General features: G+C 51.1%; 1 protein-coding gene across 1 annotated transcript in view; it reads right to left on the bottom strand.

Annotated features, from left to right (window-relative positions):
• INPP5B (inositol polyphosphate-5-phosphatase B) overlaps nt 1-5,923 on the bottom strand; it is a 66,443-nt gene extending 60,520 nt beyond the window's left edge. The window contains exons 1-5 of the mRNA XM_008061647.1: nt 5,855-5,923; nt 5,393-5,487; nt 2,909-3,006; nt 2,733-2,762; nt 1,253-1,363 (exon numbers count right to left, since the gene is read on the bottom strand). Coding sequence (XP_008059838.1) covers nt 1,253-1,363; nt 2,733-2,762; nt 2,909-3,006; nt 5,393-5,487; nt 5,855-5,923 — 403 coding nt within the window. The remainder of the gene's footprint in view (nt 1-1,252; nt 1,364-2,732; nt 2,763-2,908; nt 3,007-5,392; nt 5,488-5,854) is intronic.
• Between the last annotated feature and the right edge of the window lie 8,747 nt (nt 5,924-14,670).

The raw sequence follows: 14,670 nt of genomic DNA, 5'->3' as shown, positions 1-14,670 counted from the left end.
TCAGGCAGTCCACTCACCTCAGCCTCCCAAAGGCGCGGGATTACAGGCTGAGCCACCGAGCCCGGCTTATTTTTTATTTTTATATGGTTATTTTTGAGTTGAGGTCTTACTCTGAAGGATGAAGTACAATGGCACAATCACATCACACTGCAGCCTTGACCTTCTGAACCCAGGCAATCCTTCTGCCTCAGCCTCTAGAGTAGCTGGGACTACAGGCATGTATCACCACGCCCAGATAATTTTTAAAATTTTCTGTAGAGACGAGGTCTTGCTATGATGCCTGGCTGGTCTCAAACTCCTGGACTGAAGCAATCCTCCTGCCTTGGGCTCCCAAAGTGCTAGGATTACAGGCATGAGCCTCTGCACCCAGTCTATGTTTATTTTTTAGAGATGAGATCTTATACTGTTGTCCAGGCTGGAGTATAATGGCATGCTTATAGTTTACTGCAGCCTCAAACTCCTGGGCTCAAGTGATCCTCCCACCTCAGCCTCCCGAGAAGCTGGGACTATAGGTACAAGCTACCATGCCTGACTGTTTCTACTTCCTTTCCCTCATATCCCAGTTTGTGTCCAAAGCTAGTATCCTTCCTGGCACACCAAGTGAAACAAGGTGAAACTTCTGGAGGTTCAGTCTCCACAGTGAGCCCACAAAGAAGGCAAGCCCTCCCCCTGTTCCCACAGACACAAGATATTAGCTTGAAAGGAAACAACAAAAAGTGTTGGGTAAGCGCATAAGCCCAGATAAGCACATGCACCTGGAATTTGCAAGTTCTGTGACCAATCCTCTGCTTTGTACACTACCTCTTCTATACCTGTCTGGCTGATTCTCAAGTCTACACAAATTCTCTCACTGCTAACCCAAAGCTAGACCAGCTGCAGTGGGGAATAGAGCAGGGTTCGAGGGCTCTAGTTGTGAGTGGCAGGGAAAGGGAAGATGGGATTCTAGAAGTTACTGACTCTGCCAGTTTGTAAGAGATTCTGCAACAGTCACAGCTCACCCTTGCAGCCCTGCCCACAGCCCGGAGGGCAAAGGGGCCCTGCTGTAGTTAACACTCAAGTCCAGAAATCGTAAACAGAATAGCAAACACCACAGTTGGTTGGCAGCCTGGGGGCAGTATGGCTTCACGCCAGAAGCTTTGAAAGGATACAGAAACTGTAGAAAGTGAGTCCAAAGGGTAGAAAGTCAACTGGAGTAGGCAGGTAAGTGCCCAGTCAACCTCTCCCTCCCTGAAGGAACCTGAGGTCTACCTACCTGGACAGGCCCTGGCGACTTCTTGGAGGAACATCCTGGTATGTGAACCAAAGGGTAGTTGGAATACGAGACTGAGCTCTGCTGTGTCCAGCTGAATGGTCACATCTGAGCCTGCACAAAGGAGGCAAAAAATGAACCCCTGGCTGCCAAGTGCTAAGTGCTTGATGCATCTTAAGGCTGGAGTCCCAGAACGGAGAATCAGCAGCCCAAGCTCCCAAAGCCCCTTCAGCCCTTAAACAATTCACTTGGGGCTACTGTTGGGACAATAAGGAAATGTACCCTCAGTTCCAAATTAACAGTATCCCCACTTTATAGAGGAGGTAGGCCAAGGCTCAGGAAAGTCAGTAAGCCTCCACCTCAGAATTAGATGGGGCTGGAGGAGAACAGGTCTTCTGACTTGTAGTCTGTTCCCCTCTGACTGGAATGAAGAGCACATAGAGGCAGACAAGAAGGGCTGTCCGCCAGTCAGTCCACCTGACTGTGCCCGGCACTATGCCAGGCACAAGGAATACCACAGGGAAAAGAATAGATATGACCTGTCTCAGGGAGCTAGACTGTGGAAGGCACCTTATTCATAACTCATCCCCAGTACCAGGTACATGGTGACTACTCAAAATCATGTGCTGAGCTAAGGAATGAGCAGAGGCCACCTAGCACAGTGATTAAGAGTGTGTGCTCCTTGGAAGGCTGAGGCAGAAGGATCACTGGAGCCCAACAGGTCGAGGCTCCGGTGGCCAGGAGCATGCCACTGCCCTCCAGCCTGGGTGACAGAGTGAGACTCCAACTCAAACAAACAAACAAAAAAAAAGAGTGTGTGCTCCAGAGTCTGGGCTCTGAGTTTGAATCCTGGTTCCACCCAATTATTTATTTTCTCTGGACCTTAATTACCTTGTCCATAAAATGGGAATGAAAACAGTGACAACTTCATAGAATTGCTGTGAGAAAAGGCTGTTATGATGGATGTACAACTTTTAGTATAGTGTCTGGCACAAGATAATCACCAGTTAAACATTTGCTCCTGCCATCATTATTGTCTAACAAAGAAGACAGACGTTAAATTCATCAGTATGAGTAATTGAATCACTGTGAGTGACAGAGGGATGGCAAGGATGAGAAAAAGGCATGTGTATCATCAATGAGATACAATTTCGGGGGTTCAACAAAGGTTTCCTGGGAAGAGAAATGCACAACTGGAAGCCCTACAGGATGAGTAGAAGTTGGCTAAATGAAAAGAGACATGAGGCTTTTAGGAGGGGGAAACAGCATGTGCAGGGGCTCCATGAGGAGAACATGTATGTTTGGGGTGATGGCAAGGAAGAGAGTGATGGGAGATGAGTCCATAGAGGTGGACCTGATCCTGCAAGGTCTAACTTGCCACAGTAAGGGTGTTGGGGGCGCTCTTACTTCACATTTTTCTTCTCTCTCTGAAGATCCTGTACCCCATGCCCCAAGTGGGACCCAGACTGAGAGGACCACTCACCAAGGATGTAGCGTTCACCATCTGGGGGCACTGTGGAATGGAAACGAGAAGGCCCTTAGCAATTGAACACTTCAGCCTCAGCCTCAGTCTTACTCCCACTGGCTCCCCAACAAGGACAGAGATGACCTGGGGGACCCGGAAGAGAGGGATTCATACCACCCAGCCACCTGTGGCACCTTCTTCCAGCGTAAAATCCCGCGAGATTGGCACTATCTGGTCCAAAGAGACATCATCCCCGGTAATGGCCATCCTCCGGTGCGTATACAGGAAGAGACTAAGGGCAGGAAGCAGAGGTGAGGATGGGGCCACTGGCTGTCCCTCAGGCCCATCTTGGAGGCCCTGAGGTGCTTACACTCCCTCTTGATTTCTAGCACTATGCTGGTGGTGACCTGGCTATGCACATCCTCATGCCATCTCTGTCCACAGTGCCCATCAGAGACTACAATTTTATGAATGAGGTCATCAAACCTGACATTTTCTCATTTGGGGAAGCCCCTGCTTCCTTAGTGAAACACATGCTTGGGCTGGATGCAGTGACTCACACCTGTAATCCCAGCACTTTGGGAGGTGGAGGCAAGAGGATTATCTGAGCTCAGGGGTTCAAGACCAGCCTGAGCAACATGATAAGACCTCATCTCTACAATAAATAAAAAAATTAGCCAGGTGTGGTAGCACATGCCTGTGGTTCCAGCTACTTGGAAGTCTGAGGTGGAAGGACCATCTGAGCCCAGCAGGTTGAGATTGCGGTGGCCGTGAGTGTGCCACTGCACTCCAATCTGGGTAATAGAGTGAGACTCCAACTTAAAAAAAAAAAAAGAAACATATGTTTGATCTGTCCATGGTGCATTCTAGCACTGCGTGGGACAGAAACAGGACAACGATAAATGTCCCCTTCTCTCCCTGAATCTCAGTTCCCCTATCTATAGAATTAAGGAAGTGGATTAGAAAATGTCTAAGGCCCCCTCCCTCCAGGCTCTGAGACCCCAAGGTTCACTTTCCAGTTCTGAAACCTTTGGCAAGTATTATTTACCCTGTCTCTGCTTCTGTGTGATATGCAGGTCTTACCAGGAAACATTAATCTAGCACTTTCTATGTGCCTTGTGGTATTTAAAACATCTTACATGTGCTAACTCATTTTAATCTTTTTTTCTTTGAGTTGGAGTCTCACTCTGTTGCCCAGACTGGAGTGCAATGGTACACTCCCAGCCACCGCAGCCTCAACCTGCTGGGCTCTGGCAATCCTTCTGCCTCAGCCTTCCAAGTAGCCAGAACTACAGGCGTGGGCTACCACACCCGGCTAATTTTTGATTTATTGTAGAGACGAGACCTCATCAAGTTGCCTGGGCTGGTCTTGAATCTGCAGGCTCAGGCAATTCACTCGCCTCGGCTGGGATTATAGGCTGAGCCACCGAGCCTGGCCCCACTTTAATCTTTAATCTGGACAAAGTGACATATGGAGGAACCAAACAACTTGCCCAAGATCGTGTAGCTCGTCAGTAACAAATCCTGGATTTATGTGAAACTGTCTCTTCTCAAGAAGCTTTGGTGGCTCAGTCTGTAATCCCAGCACTGTGGGAGGCCGAGGCAAGAAGATTGCCTGAGCCCATAGGTTCAAGACCAGCCCAGGCAACTTAGCGAGACCTCATCTCTACAATAAATAAAAAATTAGCCAGGTGCGGTAGTGCGCACCTATAATTCCAGCTACTTGGAAGACTGAGGCAGAAGGATCGCAGGAGCCCAGCAGGTCAACGCTGGGGTGGCTGTGAGCATGCCACTGCACTCCAGCCCAGGCAAGTGAGTGAGAATCCAACTCAAAAAAAAAAAAAAAAAAAGTAGCTTCCTGCTCACATGAGGATTATATGAATTAATATATGTGAAGGACTTAGAATATGGTGTTCAAAAACAAAAATTTTTTTTTAGGCTAAGTCTCACTCTGTCACCTTAGTCAGAGTGCAGTGGCATGCTCACAGCTACCACAACCTTGACCTGCTGGGCTCAAGACCCTTCTGCTTCAGCCTTCCAAGTAGCAGGACTACAGGCACACACTACAATGCCTGGCTGATTTTTTTATTTATTGTAGAGACGAGGTCTTGCTATGTTGCCCAGGCTGTTCTTAAACTTCTGGCTGCAAGCAGTCCTCCTGCTTTGGCCTCCCAAAGTGCTGGGAGTACAGGTGTAAGCCAATGTATCCAAACCCCCAAATGTTAACCATCAGCCGGGTGCAGTGGCTCAAACCTATAATCCCAGCACTTTGGGAAGCTGAGGTGAGAGGATTGCCTGAGCCCACGGGTTCGAGACCAGCTTGGGCAACTTGGCAAGGCCTCATCTCTACAAAAAAATTAGCTGGGCATGGTGGCACATGCCTGTAGTTCCACCTACTTGGAAGGCTGAAGCAGAAGGATCACCTGAGCTCAGCAGGTTGAGGCTGGGGTGGCCGTAAGCATACCACTGCACTCCAGCCTGGGCAACAGAGTGAGACTCTGACTCAAAAAAAAAAACAAACACAAACCCCCCCCCAAAAAAAAACAACTTAACTGTCATTATGATAATAATTCTAGAGGATTCAGATCTGGCCTGGAGGAATGGTTGAAGTACAGTTGGAGGTTACAGTGAAGAATAACCCCACAGCCCAGAGAGGCAGGACAGAGCCCCTCACTCACGCATGTTCCTGGCCACCATGCTCCAGGCGGTAGCGCACAAGGCCCAGGAGGCGGCTCTGCCGGCTGTCCCCTTCACACAGCACACCTTGCACCGCCTGCAGCTCAGAGTCAAGGGAAAACGAACCCGGAGGCCAGGCCTCCCCCAACCCAACCTGCCCCACCATCCCTCCTTGCCCTTGCCTTCCAAATTCACTCTGTGACCGTGGGTAAGTCACTTCACCTCTCTGAGTCTTCCTCATCTTTAGTTGGGGATACTAACCCCAAACTTCATAGGGTGTTGGGAGGATAACTGCCTATTTAAAGCTCCTGACAGAGAGTTTAGGGACTCAGTAAGTACTTAGTAAATACTGGTTTCCTTCTCTTGCAAGGGCTCAGAGAGAGGGAGGAGAGGGTCAGACACCTCACACGCCTTCCATTCCTCTTCCCACAGTCAGGGCAGGCCCAGGGCTGGGAGCTCAGCACAGGGAAGGATATGATGATGCAGTATTCCCCTTGAGCCAGGGTCTCCTGGATTGCCACAGACTGGTCCATGCTGGCCCCTGCTGAGCGCACACACCCTGGGGCAGAGCAGATGGAAGCCCCCTTTGATCAACATGTTACCCATAAGGTGATGGAGCTGTCTGGGTGGGGGGTTGGGAAGGAGAGGTCTCTATGAGGGAGAAGGTACAAGGGAAGCCTGATCCTCCTCCTTCTCTTGCTCCTCCCTAGAATAGTCCTTTTAAAGTTTCCAGGGCTAGGGGCGCAGTCCCTTTGTCCCTGATGGGATCTCCAGCTTGCTGTACCTCCCTTTGTCTGGGAGAACATCTGGTTATTCTTGAGTGGGTCCGTTCTATTGTTGGAAGTGGGTGTCTATTCCTGTTTTTGGAAAATGGGACCTGGTCCCATTGCTCTGTCCCTCTTTTGACGAGAGCAGTATTTGTTCTCCTGGTGCCTCTCTGGGAGGTGTCAGTGGCTGTCCGTGTGGGGGTGGGAAAAACACTCCTTACTCTCAGGAAGGGAGAGTCCCAGTCCTGCTCCTCTTTCCTTGGAGACAGAAAAAGCATCCTGTTTCTCCTTGCCCCTCACTCCACCCAGCAGGCCCATTGCATCAGCCGCAAACCGGGGGTTGTTGGGGGGAAGGGGGGATCCGGTCTGAGGGCCGCAGGGGAGGGGTCCCAACCCTCAGCTTGCCCACTCCCTCCTACGCAGTCCTGCGCTGTCTTTCTTTCTTCACACCCGCCCGCAGCCCCTGCCTTTGCCGCCTACCTCCGGAGCTGTCACCACTGGGCGCGCGGGACACCAAAGCTCCGGATTAGGCAAGTGACTACGTTTCCCAGCGGCCCCTGCGCTTGGACGGGCCGTCTGCCTGCAAGTCCCAGCATGCCCTAATCAATGTGGGGGGAGGGCGTCTCCCGCCCCCATTAACCCCTTAGATCCTGGGGCTCACTGGGCTTTCTATTCTGGAAAGGTTTTCTAATGGGTGCCCTAATCCCCATCCTGAGCCCTGTAAGTCGTGAAGCCAGAGCTCCCCACCCAGAAGGAAGATGGTCACATTTACCTCAAGGAAAGAAAATCATGCATTTTTATTTTCTAATTAATTCCATCTTCAGTTCTTCTCACCCCAGGAGAGACGGCTCTGACCTCCACTGAAACTCATCCCCCCATTCTAGCTTAATGGAGGGATAGCAAAACTATAAAGAACCATTACTTCCATTTTCCAGGCAGAGAAACTGAGGCTCAGAGAGGGTAAGCAATTTGACAGAGGTCTCGTAGCTAGCAAGTGGCGACACTGGGGCTCTGCAAAAAATCTAATCTCAACTCCTGGGCCATTTATATTGCCATATGCCCTCCTCAACCCCACTGGTCCTCCTGCTACATGAGACTGTTGGAAGATCTTGTATGTGAACGCACTTTGTAAAGTGTGTGACACTGTTCCTGTGTGGCAGTGTCTTCCCCTGACTCATCTGGCCACGTGCCCTTGGCCAAGACCTTTTGACTTTTGGGCCTCAATTTCCCCATCCAAGATAAGGAGGTTGCCCTAGATGAACAAAAAAGCCCAATTCAGAAAGGGGATGCTAGGACCGTGCCCTTCAGCCTGTTGGCTCCCTGAGGACAGGGCTGTGCCTTTTCCTCCTCACCCCAGCAGTTTCTGGCACACAGTTGGCCCTCAGAACACATTCATGGAGTTAGTCAATTACATAATGAATTATTTTATTTTTTATTTTATGATTATTATTATTTTTTAGTTGGAGTCTCAACCTTTCAACCAGGCTGGAGTGCAGTGGCATGCTCACTGCCACTGCAGCCTCGACTTGCTGGGTTCAGGTAATCCTTCTGCCTCAGCCTTCCAAGTAGCTGGAACTACAGGCACATGCCACCACACTTAGCTAATTTTTTGATTTATTGTAGAGATGAGGTCTTGCCAAGTTGCCCAGACTGGTCTCGAATTCATGGGTTCAGGAAATCCTCTAACCTCGGCCTCCCAAAGTGCTGGGATTATAGGTATGAGCCACCGCGCTCAGCATGAATTCTTTTAAATACACCTTCTCTCAAGCTTTGACCCAAACTGAAGAAACAGGCTGGTGCTGGAAAAGGGTGTCTCTGTGACTTCTGCCCATTCTCCCTCATCTTTCCCTAAGCAAAGCAGCTGATCAGTTCAACTTTGTCAGACCCTTCCAGAAACAGAAAGCACCTTCCCCCAGTCTTCTCCTTTTCCTGGAAACATCCACAGCACAAGTAGAGCTCATGTTTATTTAAATTCAGTTTCAAAGTCACATGGAGGCTGAGGATAAAGGGGAATGACTCAGACCCTTAGAGATTAAGGAGTGGAGGTCGCTGCAGGAAAGCAGGAGAACCCCAACTCCAAAGCCTGAGGAGGAGGGTGTGGAAAAGAGGCTGGGGCTGGATGCTCTTTACAGATGAAGAAACTGTCCCTGCAGGATTTGGGGATCCTCCCACTGGTTTGGGGATCAGGCAGGAGGTTTTGTTTTTCCAGACATACTCTGTCTTCTCTTTGTCCTGGGAGGGGAGAAGTGAGGAGACTTGAACCCAGAGCTGTAGACTGGACAAGTCCCTTTTACTAAAGATACAATTACAAGCCGGGCTCGGTGGCTCAGCCTGTAATCCTGCTCCTTTGGGAGACTGAGGTGAGTGGATTGCCTGATCTCGCGGGCTCGAGACCCACCTGGGCAATTTGGCGAGACCTCATCTCTACAATAAATCAAAAAATTCGCTGGGTGTGGTAGTGCGCGCCTGTAGTTCCAGCTACTTGGAAGACTGAGGCGGAAGGATCGCCGGAGCCCAGCAGGTCGAGGCTGCGGTGGCCAGGAGCGGCCACTGCACTCCAGTCTGGGCGACAGAGTGAGACTCCAACTAAAAAAAAAAAAAGATACAATTACAGGTGTCAGAACTGGGGGTGGGTCTGGAGGCTTGCAGGGCTTACAGGATCTTCTTGGCCTTTGCTCCCTGATTCTGCTGGGCCCAGCTAGGGGAGCAGGGCAGAGTGAAGGAGCAGCAGCTTGGCTCGCAGTGAGAGCACAGTGCAGGGACTCCTGGCAGCCCCTGGGGCCACCTGGTTAAAGTGAAGGTTCCCATCCAGCTGGAGGCAGCTGCCTGAGGTCAAGGCTTGACTGCACAGGGCTAAGTCACAGCCCAGTGACACCTGGGGATCCCTGCCTCACAGACCTGACTGCAGCCCACATTATAGGCTGAGCTGGACCATTTCAGCTACAAGAAGAGAAGGGACCATTCGTCTTCCCCTTGCCCCACTCCTCCACTCACAGAGGCAGAAACTGTTCAGTGGGTTGTGAGTGGAGCTGAACCTCCTTTGGCCCCTAGCTCCCTCCCCATGGTCAGTAAGTCCCTAGCGAATAGTCAGAAACAAGGGAGCATGTCATTGGAGGTATGGAAGACTCCAACTGCTGCCTGGCTTTTGGTATCATGCAGAGCCGAGGGGGTCAAGATTGCTAGACCCCAAGGAACCTGGTTCTCAGCATGTCTAGCTCCAGCCCGAAATACCGGCTGGGTTACCCCTTCCAGGCGGGAGGGAAAAGGCCTGCAGCTCTGAGGGCGGGAAGCACCCCAATCCTGGGAGTACCCCAGGGCTCACCTCACAGAAGTACAAGCCCTCAGGGCACAGAGCCACAGCTTCCTGCCCTTTGAAGCAGCCACCACTTTGGTAGGAGAAGGTGCCACAGATTTTCTCCTGGAAGAAAAAGCAGGAGGAGTTTTGAGGAGTGGGGTGCTCTGTGCAGACTGAACAGGGGGTGAATGCTGGACAGAAACCAGGCTAGAGCCCATCGTGCCCATGCCACTGGTCCCAGCCCACCACACGCTGTCCATTCTGGACTCCACTTCCCAGAGCAGGCAGATGGGAATGAGACACTCACCTTTCTCTCGGGGTCTGTCAAGGTGGTGGTCAGCTGGGATGGAATGGAAAGCAGCTTGTCCTCTGGAACAATCAGAGGGCCTAGATCTGGGAACAGAGCAGGGCTGCCTGGGAAGTACTGTGACACCTGGGCAAAGCCCCAACCTCCACTCTGCCCCGAGGGAGCACATCTAGTTGGGAGGCAGCTCACTACCTCACACATCCTCCTGTTGCCACCCTGGCCAACCTCAGTTGCTTACTCCAGGCCTCCTTGGAGCCCGGGAGGGTGAGGAGCCCTGGATGGGCTGGGAAAAGGTAAGCATTTTTGGAGGGGGAACCTGGGGTGGCTAGGGCACTGAAGGTAGAGAGCTCAGACTTGGGGAGTCAATGAGGAGGAAAAACCTCAAAAGTAGGGGGTCAGACAAGGCTAGGAATGTACATAGAGGTTGGGGGACTAATGAAAATCAAGCTGAGATTTGAGGGCCTTTCAGAGGTGAGGTTCAGAGTTGGGGGGTTAATGGGCAGGAGGGTTCTGAGCTTATGGGTCAGTAGGATTGGAAGTCAGAGTTGGGGTGGTGGGTTCAAAGCTGCAGGTTGTTGGGGCAGGGCTAAGCATCAAGGGTGGGGTTGCCTCACCCGCTGCTGACTCACTGAGTGCCAGGTAGTGTCCCTCCACTGCAGCACTGCAGCCTGCAGGGACTGGGGCTAGGTGCCGAGTTGTTGGACAGCAGGCAAGGGCTGGGATGGGTTTCATTTCCCCCCTCGCAACTGAGGCTGCACTGGGCCATGTAGTGGGAAGCATTGAGTTGAATCAGCTGCATAGAGAGAGCAGACAGGCTCAGGAGGATGGAGGGATATCCAGACCTGGGCCACATCTCCACTTCTCCCAGCATCCCAAATGCTGACTCTCTCCCTCCTGCTTCAGTCTCTTTTCCCAGCAACTTACTGTATCTGAACATCAGTCCCCCTCCCAGTGGCCCCCTCTAGTCCCTTCACCTCCAAGAAACACTGTCGGGGATCCCATCATAGCCCCCACCCCGCACCTCACAGTGATGCTCCCCAGATCTGCACTCTGCCATCTGGTTGGAGAACTGCTTCCTGGTAGCACATCTCTCCATGGCAGTGGAAGTTGTGGCATATCTTTGGGTGGGTTTGGGCACTGTGGTCCTGTACCCATGGCATTAGGAAGGCTCTGCCCTCCCTCATATTCTGCTTACCTGGACAGGAGCAGGGTTATCTGACTTGCCAGGTTCTGGGTTACCAGTAAGAGCAGCAGGACTGGTAGGAGGAAAAGGAGAGTGAGAGCTGCTTCAGGGAGAAAGCAGCTCAGAGGTCACAGGTCAAGGTCATGCAGTGGTTAAGTAGAAGAGGTCGTGAGGTCAGGGGAAAGTAAGGGCAGTTCCAGGGTCCAGCAATAGTCATGGGTAAGAATTGGTCACAAGGGTGCAGGAAAGGTAGGATCTCATGGTGGAGGACAGCTACCTCTGAGCAAAGCAGCCCTATGGCTACCAGTGGCCACAGACATCTTCAGGTGAGGTGCTGCAGGAGCTGCTGAATGAAGGATCACCAGTCCTGGGCCTCCCAGGGGAGGGCTGCAAATAAGATTTCTATTGTTGTACTATGAAGATTAATAAACCGAGGCTGGGGAGCAGGGAGGTCAACCTGTAGAGAATGAGTCCCAGGCACACGACTTTTGCTTCCCGTAAGTCATACTGTCAGAGACATCTAGGTAGACCCAAAGGAGCCTGAATCCCAGTAACAATCCTGCTGAGAGTGAATGTTGTAATTGAAGGGAGGCAGAACTGGAGCAAGTGCAGTGACAGGAAATAGATATCCGGCGCCTCATTTGCCAATGTCAGAAGGTTCCTTGGAACCCAGGGTGGGAAAACCCTGCATCACAGAGAGGGTCTTAAGTCAGGCCTCTCCTTGTTCAAAGCTTCTCAGCTTCCTGAGAGAGCTGAGCCAAGAGCAAGAGGTAGAGACTTGATCCTGAATCCCAGCATCTGCCTCCCCCAGCACTGAGGGATCTGGCCTGGAAGACTCTGCTAGGACTGAGTTTAAGTTTTTCCATGCAAAGTAGAAAACTGTGGGAGATGAGAGTAGGGCATTATTCCTACCTTCCCACCCAACCCTGGGAGGCTGAGCACAACCCAGTCCCCACTGCAACCAGGGCTAACAGGGCATCTTGTTTCTCTGCCCTTATGGCTATAGTCCTCCATCAGCACCCAGATCTATCTCTCAGGTGACAGCTCTAGGGTGATATGATCCAGAGAAGATCTTGCAGTGAGGACACCCTCTGGGTTGGGCCCTTCTGGTGGTGTCATCTTCTCTCTTGTTTTCTCCCTCCGCAACACTATACTTAAGAAACAGTTCCAGCTGGGCTCAGTGGCTCAGCCTGTAATCCCGCACCTTTGGGAGGCTGAGATGAGTGGATTGCCTGAGCCCCTGAGTTCGAGACCCGCCTGGGCAACTTGTTGAAACCTCGTCTCTACAATAAATAAAAAATTAGCTGGGTGTGGTAGCGCACGCCTGTAGTTTCAGCTACTTGGAAGGCTGAGGTGGAAGGATCGCCAGAGCCCAGCAGGTCGAGGCTGCGGTGACCGGAAGTGTGCTACTGCACTCCAGTCTGGGTGACAGAGTGAGACTCCAATTCAAAAAAAAAAAAAAAAGAAAGAAAGAAACAGTTCCTTTGCCAGGTGCGGTGGCTCATGCCTGCAATCCCAATGATTTGGGAGGCTGAGGTGGGAGGATTGCTTGAGCAGGAGTTCGAGGCTGTAGCTTGGGCAGATGGAAAGACCTCCATTCCATTATCCCAATGGGAGTTATTTTATTTGTCTGGCAGAGAGGGATCTCAAAAGAGATCAGAGGGAGAGGAGACCATAGCCCTCCCAGAGCCCATTTGAAATGGAAGGACTCTTCTGGATGATGGTGGAAGGGGTCACAGTCTCGTTCCCACCATGAGAAATTTGAGGTAAGGCTGATGATAGGACCTGAAGGAAGAAGGGAGAGGCAGCTATCATCCCAAGGACTAAAAATAGAATGGAATAGGAGAAAAAGCTCAGAACTTTTTCTGTCCCTCACCTCCCCATCACACTGGTTACCTTAGGGTGCTCCCTTCGCAGAGCCTTCTAGCACAAGTTGACCCCAGAAGGGAGTGAAAAGAAAAGGGAGAGGAAGGGAATACTTGGTTGAGTCCAGACAGATTTAGTTGCTTTCCTCTGAGAGGCAGGGAGTGAGGAGACTTCTGCTCCTGGGAAGGTTCATCCCAGGATCAGCCTCTGAGTTCAGCACTACCAATCTGGGAAAACCTCCCTAAACGCTTCCTGCAGCTTTCCTCTGTAAAGAGCTTGCTGAACTAACTGTCCTCAGCAGTGAGTGTCCTGGCCAAGGTTGACTCCATGTGTAAAGGAGACATTCTTCTAAGACTCAGGAACCCAGGATGGACTTCTGGGAATTCATGAACCCTTGAAATTGTGTGCAAAAATATACGTGCACATACATTTTCCTAGGGAGAAAGACCACAATTATCTTTGTTATTTCTTTTTTTTTTTTTTTGAGTTGGAGTCTCACTCTGTCGCCCAGACTGGAGTGCAGTGGCCGCTCCCGGCCACCGCAGCCTCGACCTGCTGGGCTCCGGCGATCCTTCCACCTCAGCCTTCTGAGTAGCCGGAATTACAGGCATGCGCTACCATGCCCAGCTGATTTTTTGATTTATTGTAGAGATGAGGTCTCGCTGCCCAGGCGGGTCTCGAACCCATGGGCTCAGGCAATCCACTCACCTCAGCCTCCCAAAGGCGCGGGATTACAGGCTGAGCCACCGAGCCTGGCTATCTTATTTCTAAAGGAATTCATGTTTGTGACCCGCTTGGGCAACTTGGCGAGACTTCATCTCTACAATAAATCAAAAATTAGCCGGGCATGGTAGCGTGCAACTGATCTAGACCAAAAAGGGTAACCCTCTCCTCCTTCCCAAGTCTGGTGAGGGGGCTCAACTGAAATCCTGCTCTTCCTATAGCAGATATATAGCAGTCCAGACTTCAAGGTATCACCTCCGAGAGCTCTGTGTTTGCTGCACCTGAGGCAGTAGCTCTGTGCCCCTTGGTGCCAGGCGGAGTTGGACATATGGCTCTTCCCACCTGCCCACGAGGCTGTTGCTGAACCTCACCTCTGGCTTCTGCTCCGTCTCACCTCCACTGAATTTCCAAGGTTTGTAAATCTAACTGTGCCTGGCACATTGAAGGCACAGAAAAAATTTGAATGAACAAATGTAACAAATGAGTAAGCCTCTGCTGCAACAGGTAAGCCCCAGCTTCTAGCACATAGTTCACAGGATGACTGCAGTTATCTGGGCAAGGGTGATTGCAAGACTTCTCAGGACCTGGTCCCACTTCTCCACTGCTCTGTAGAGGGACAGCCCATTAACTCTGGAGTCCCAGGTCCCCACTCCTCAAGAGGAGTGTGGCCTCTTGAGACATGTGACACCTGGAAAGCAGCAGGTATATTCTTTGGTAGCCCCAATGTGGCTACTATTCCAACAGTAGCTGGACAAATGTCTTCTTCCGACATCCATTTCCAAGGCTTTCAATCTTCCCAAATGGCAATGTTTCCTTGCACCTTGGGCCAATTTCCAGTAATCAGTGTTTCTTAGTTGGTTCAATTAAGTTTAATTATCTACTCGCTCTGCTTCAGAAGCGCAGGCCCTGGAAAGCCTGTCAACCCGGTGTTTTAAGCAACTGAAGGAGTGAGAGCACAAGTGAACATGTGAGGAGTTACCCAAGGGATGGGTCGAACTAGAAAAGAAAACACCAACCCAAAATGAAGTGCCAGAGGGGTGGAAGTGGTGAAACCTCACTGCTGTAGGGATGACTAAGGCAAGAGGTAAACTGAGGCGGTTGACCCGTTCTGGAGTTGGGATTTTTTTTTTTTTTTTTTT

The sequence above is a fragment of the Carlito syrichta genome, unplaced genomic scaffold (genome assembly GCF_000164805.1).
Source record: "Carlito syrichta isolate Samal-C Ts95f unplaced genomic scaffold, Tarsius_syrichta-2.0.1 Scaffold305386, whole genome shotgun sequence".
Lineage (NCBI taxonomy): Eukaryota > Metazoa > Chordata > Mammalia > Primates > Tarsiidae > Carlito > Carlito syrichta.
This window is presented reverse-complemented; position numbering and strand designations above follow the sequence as displayed.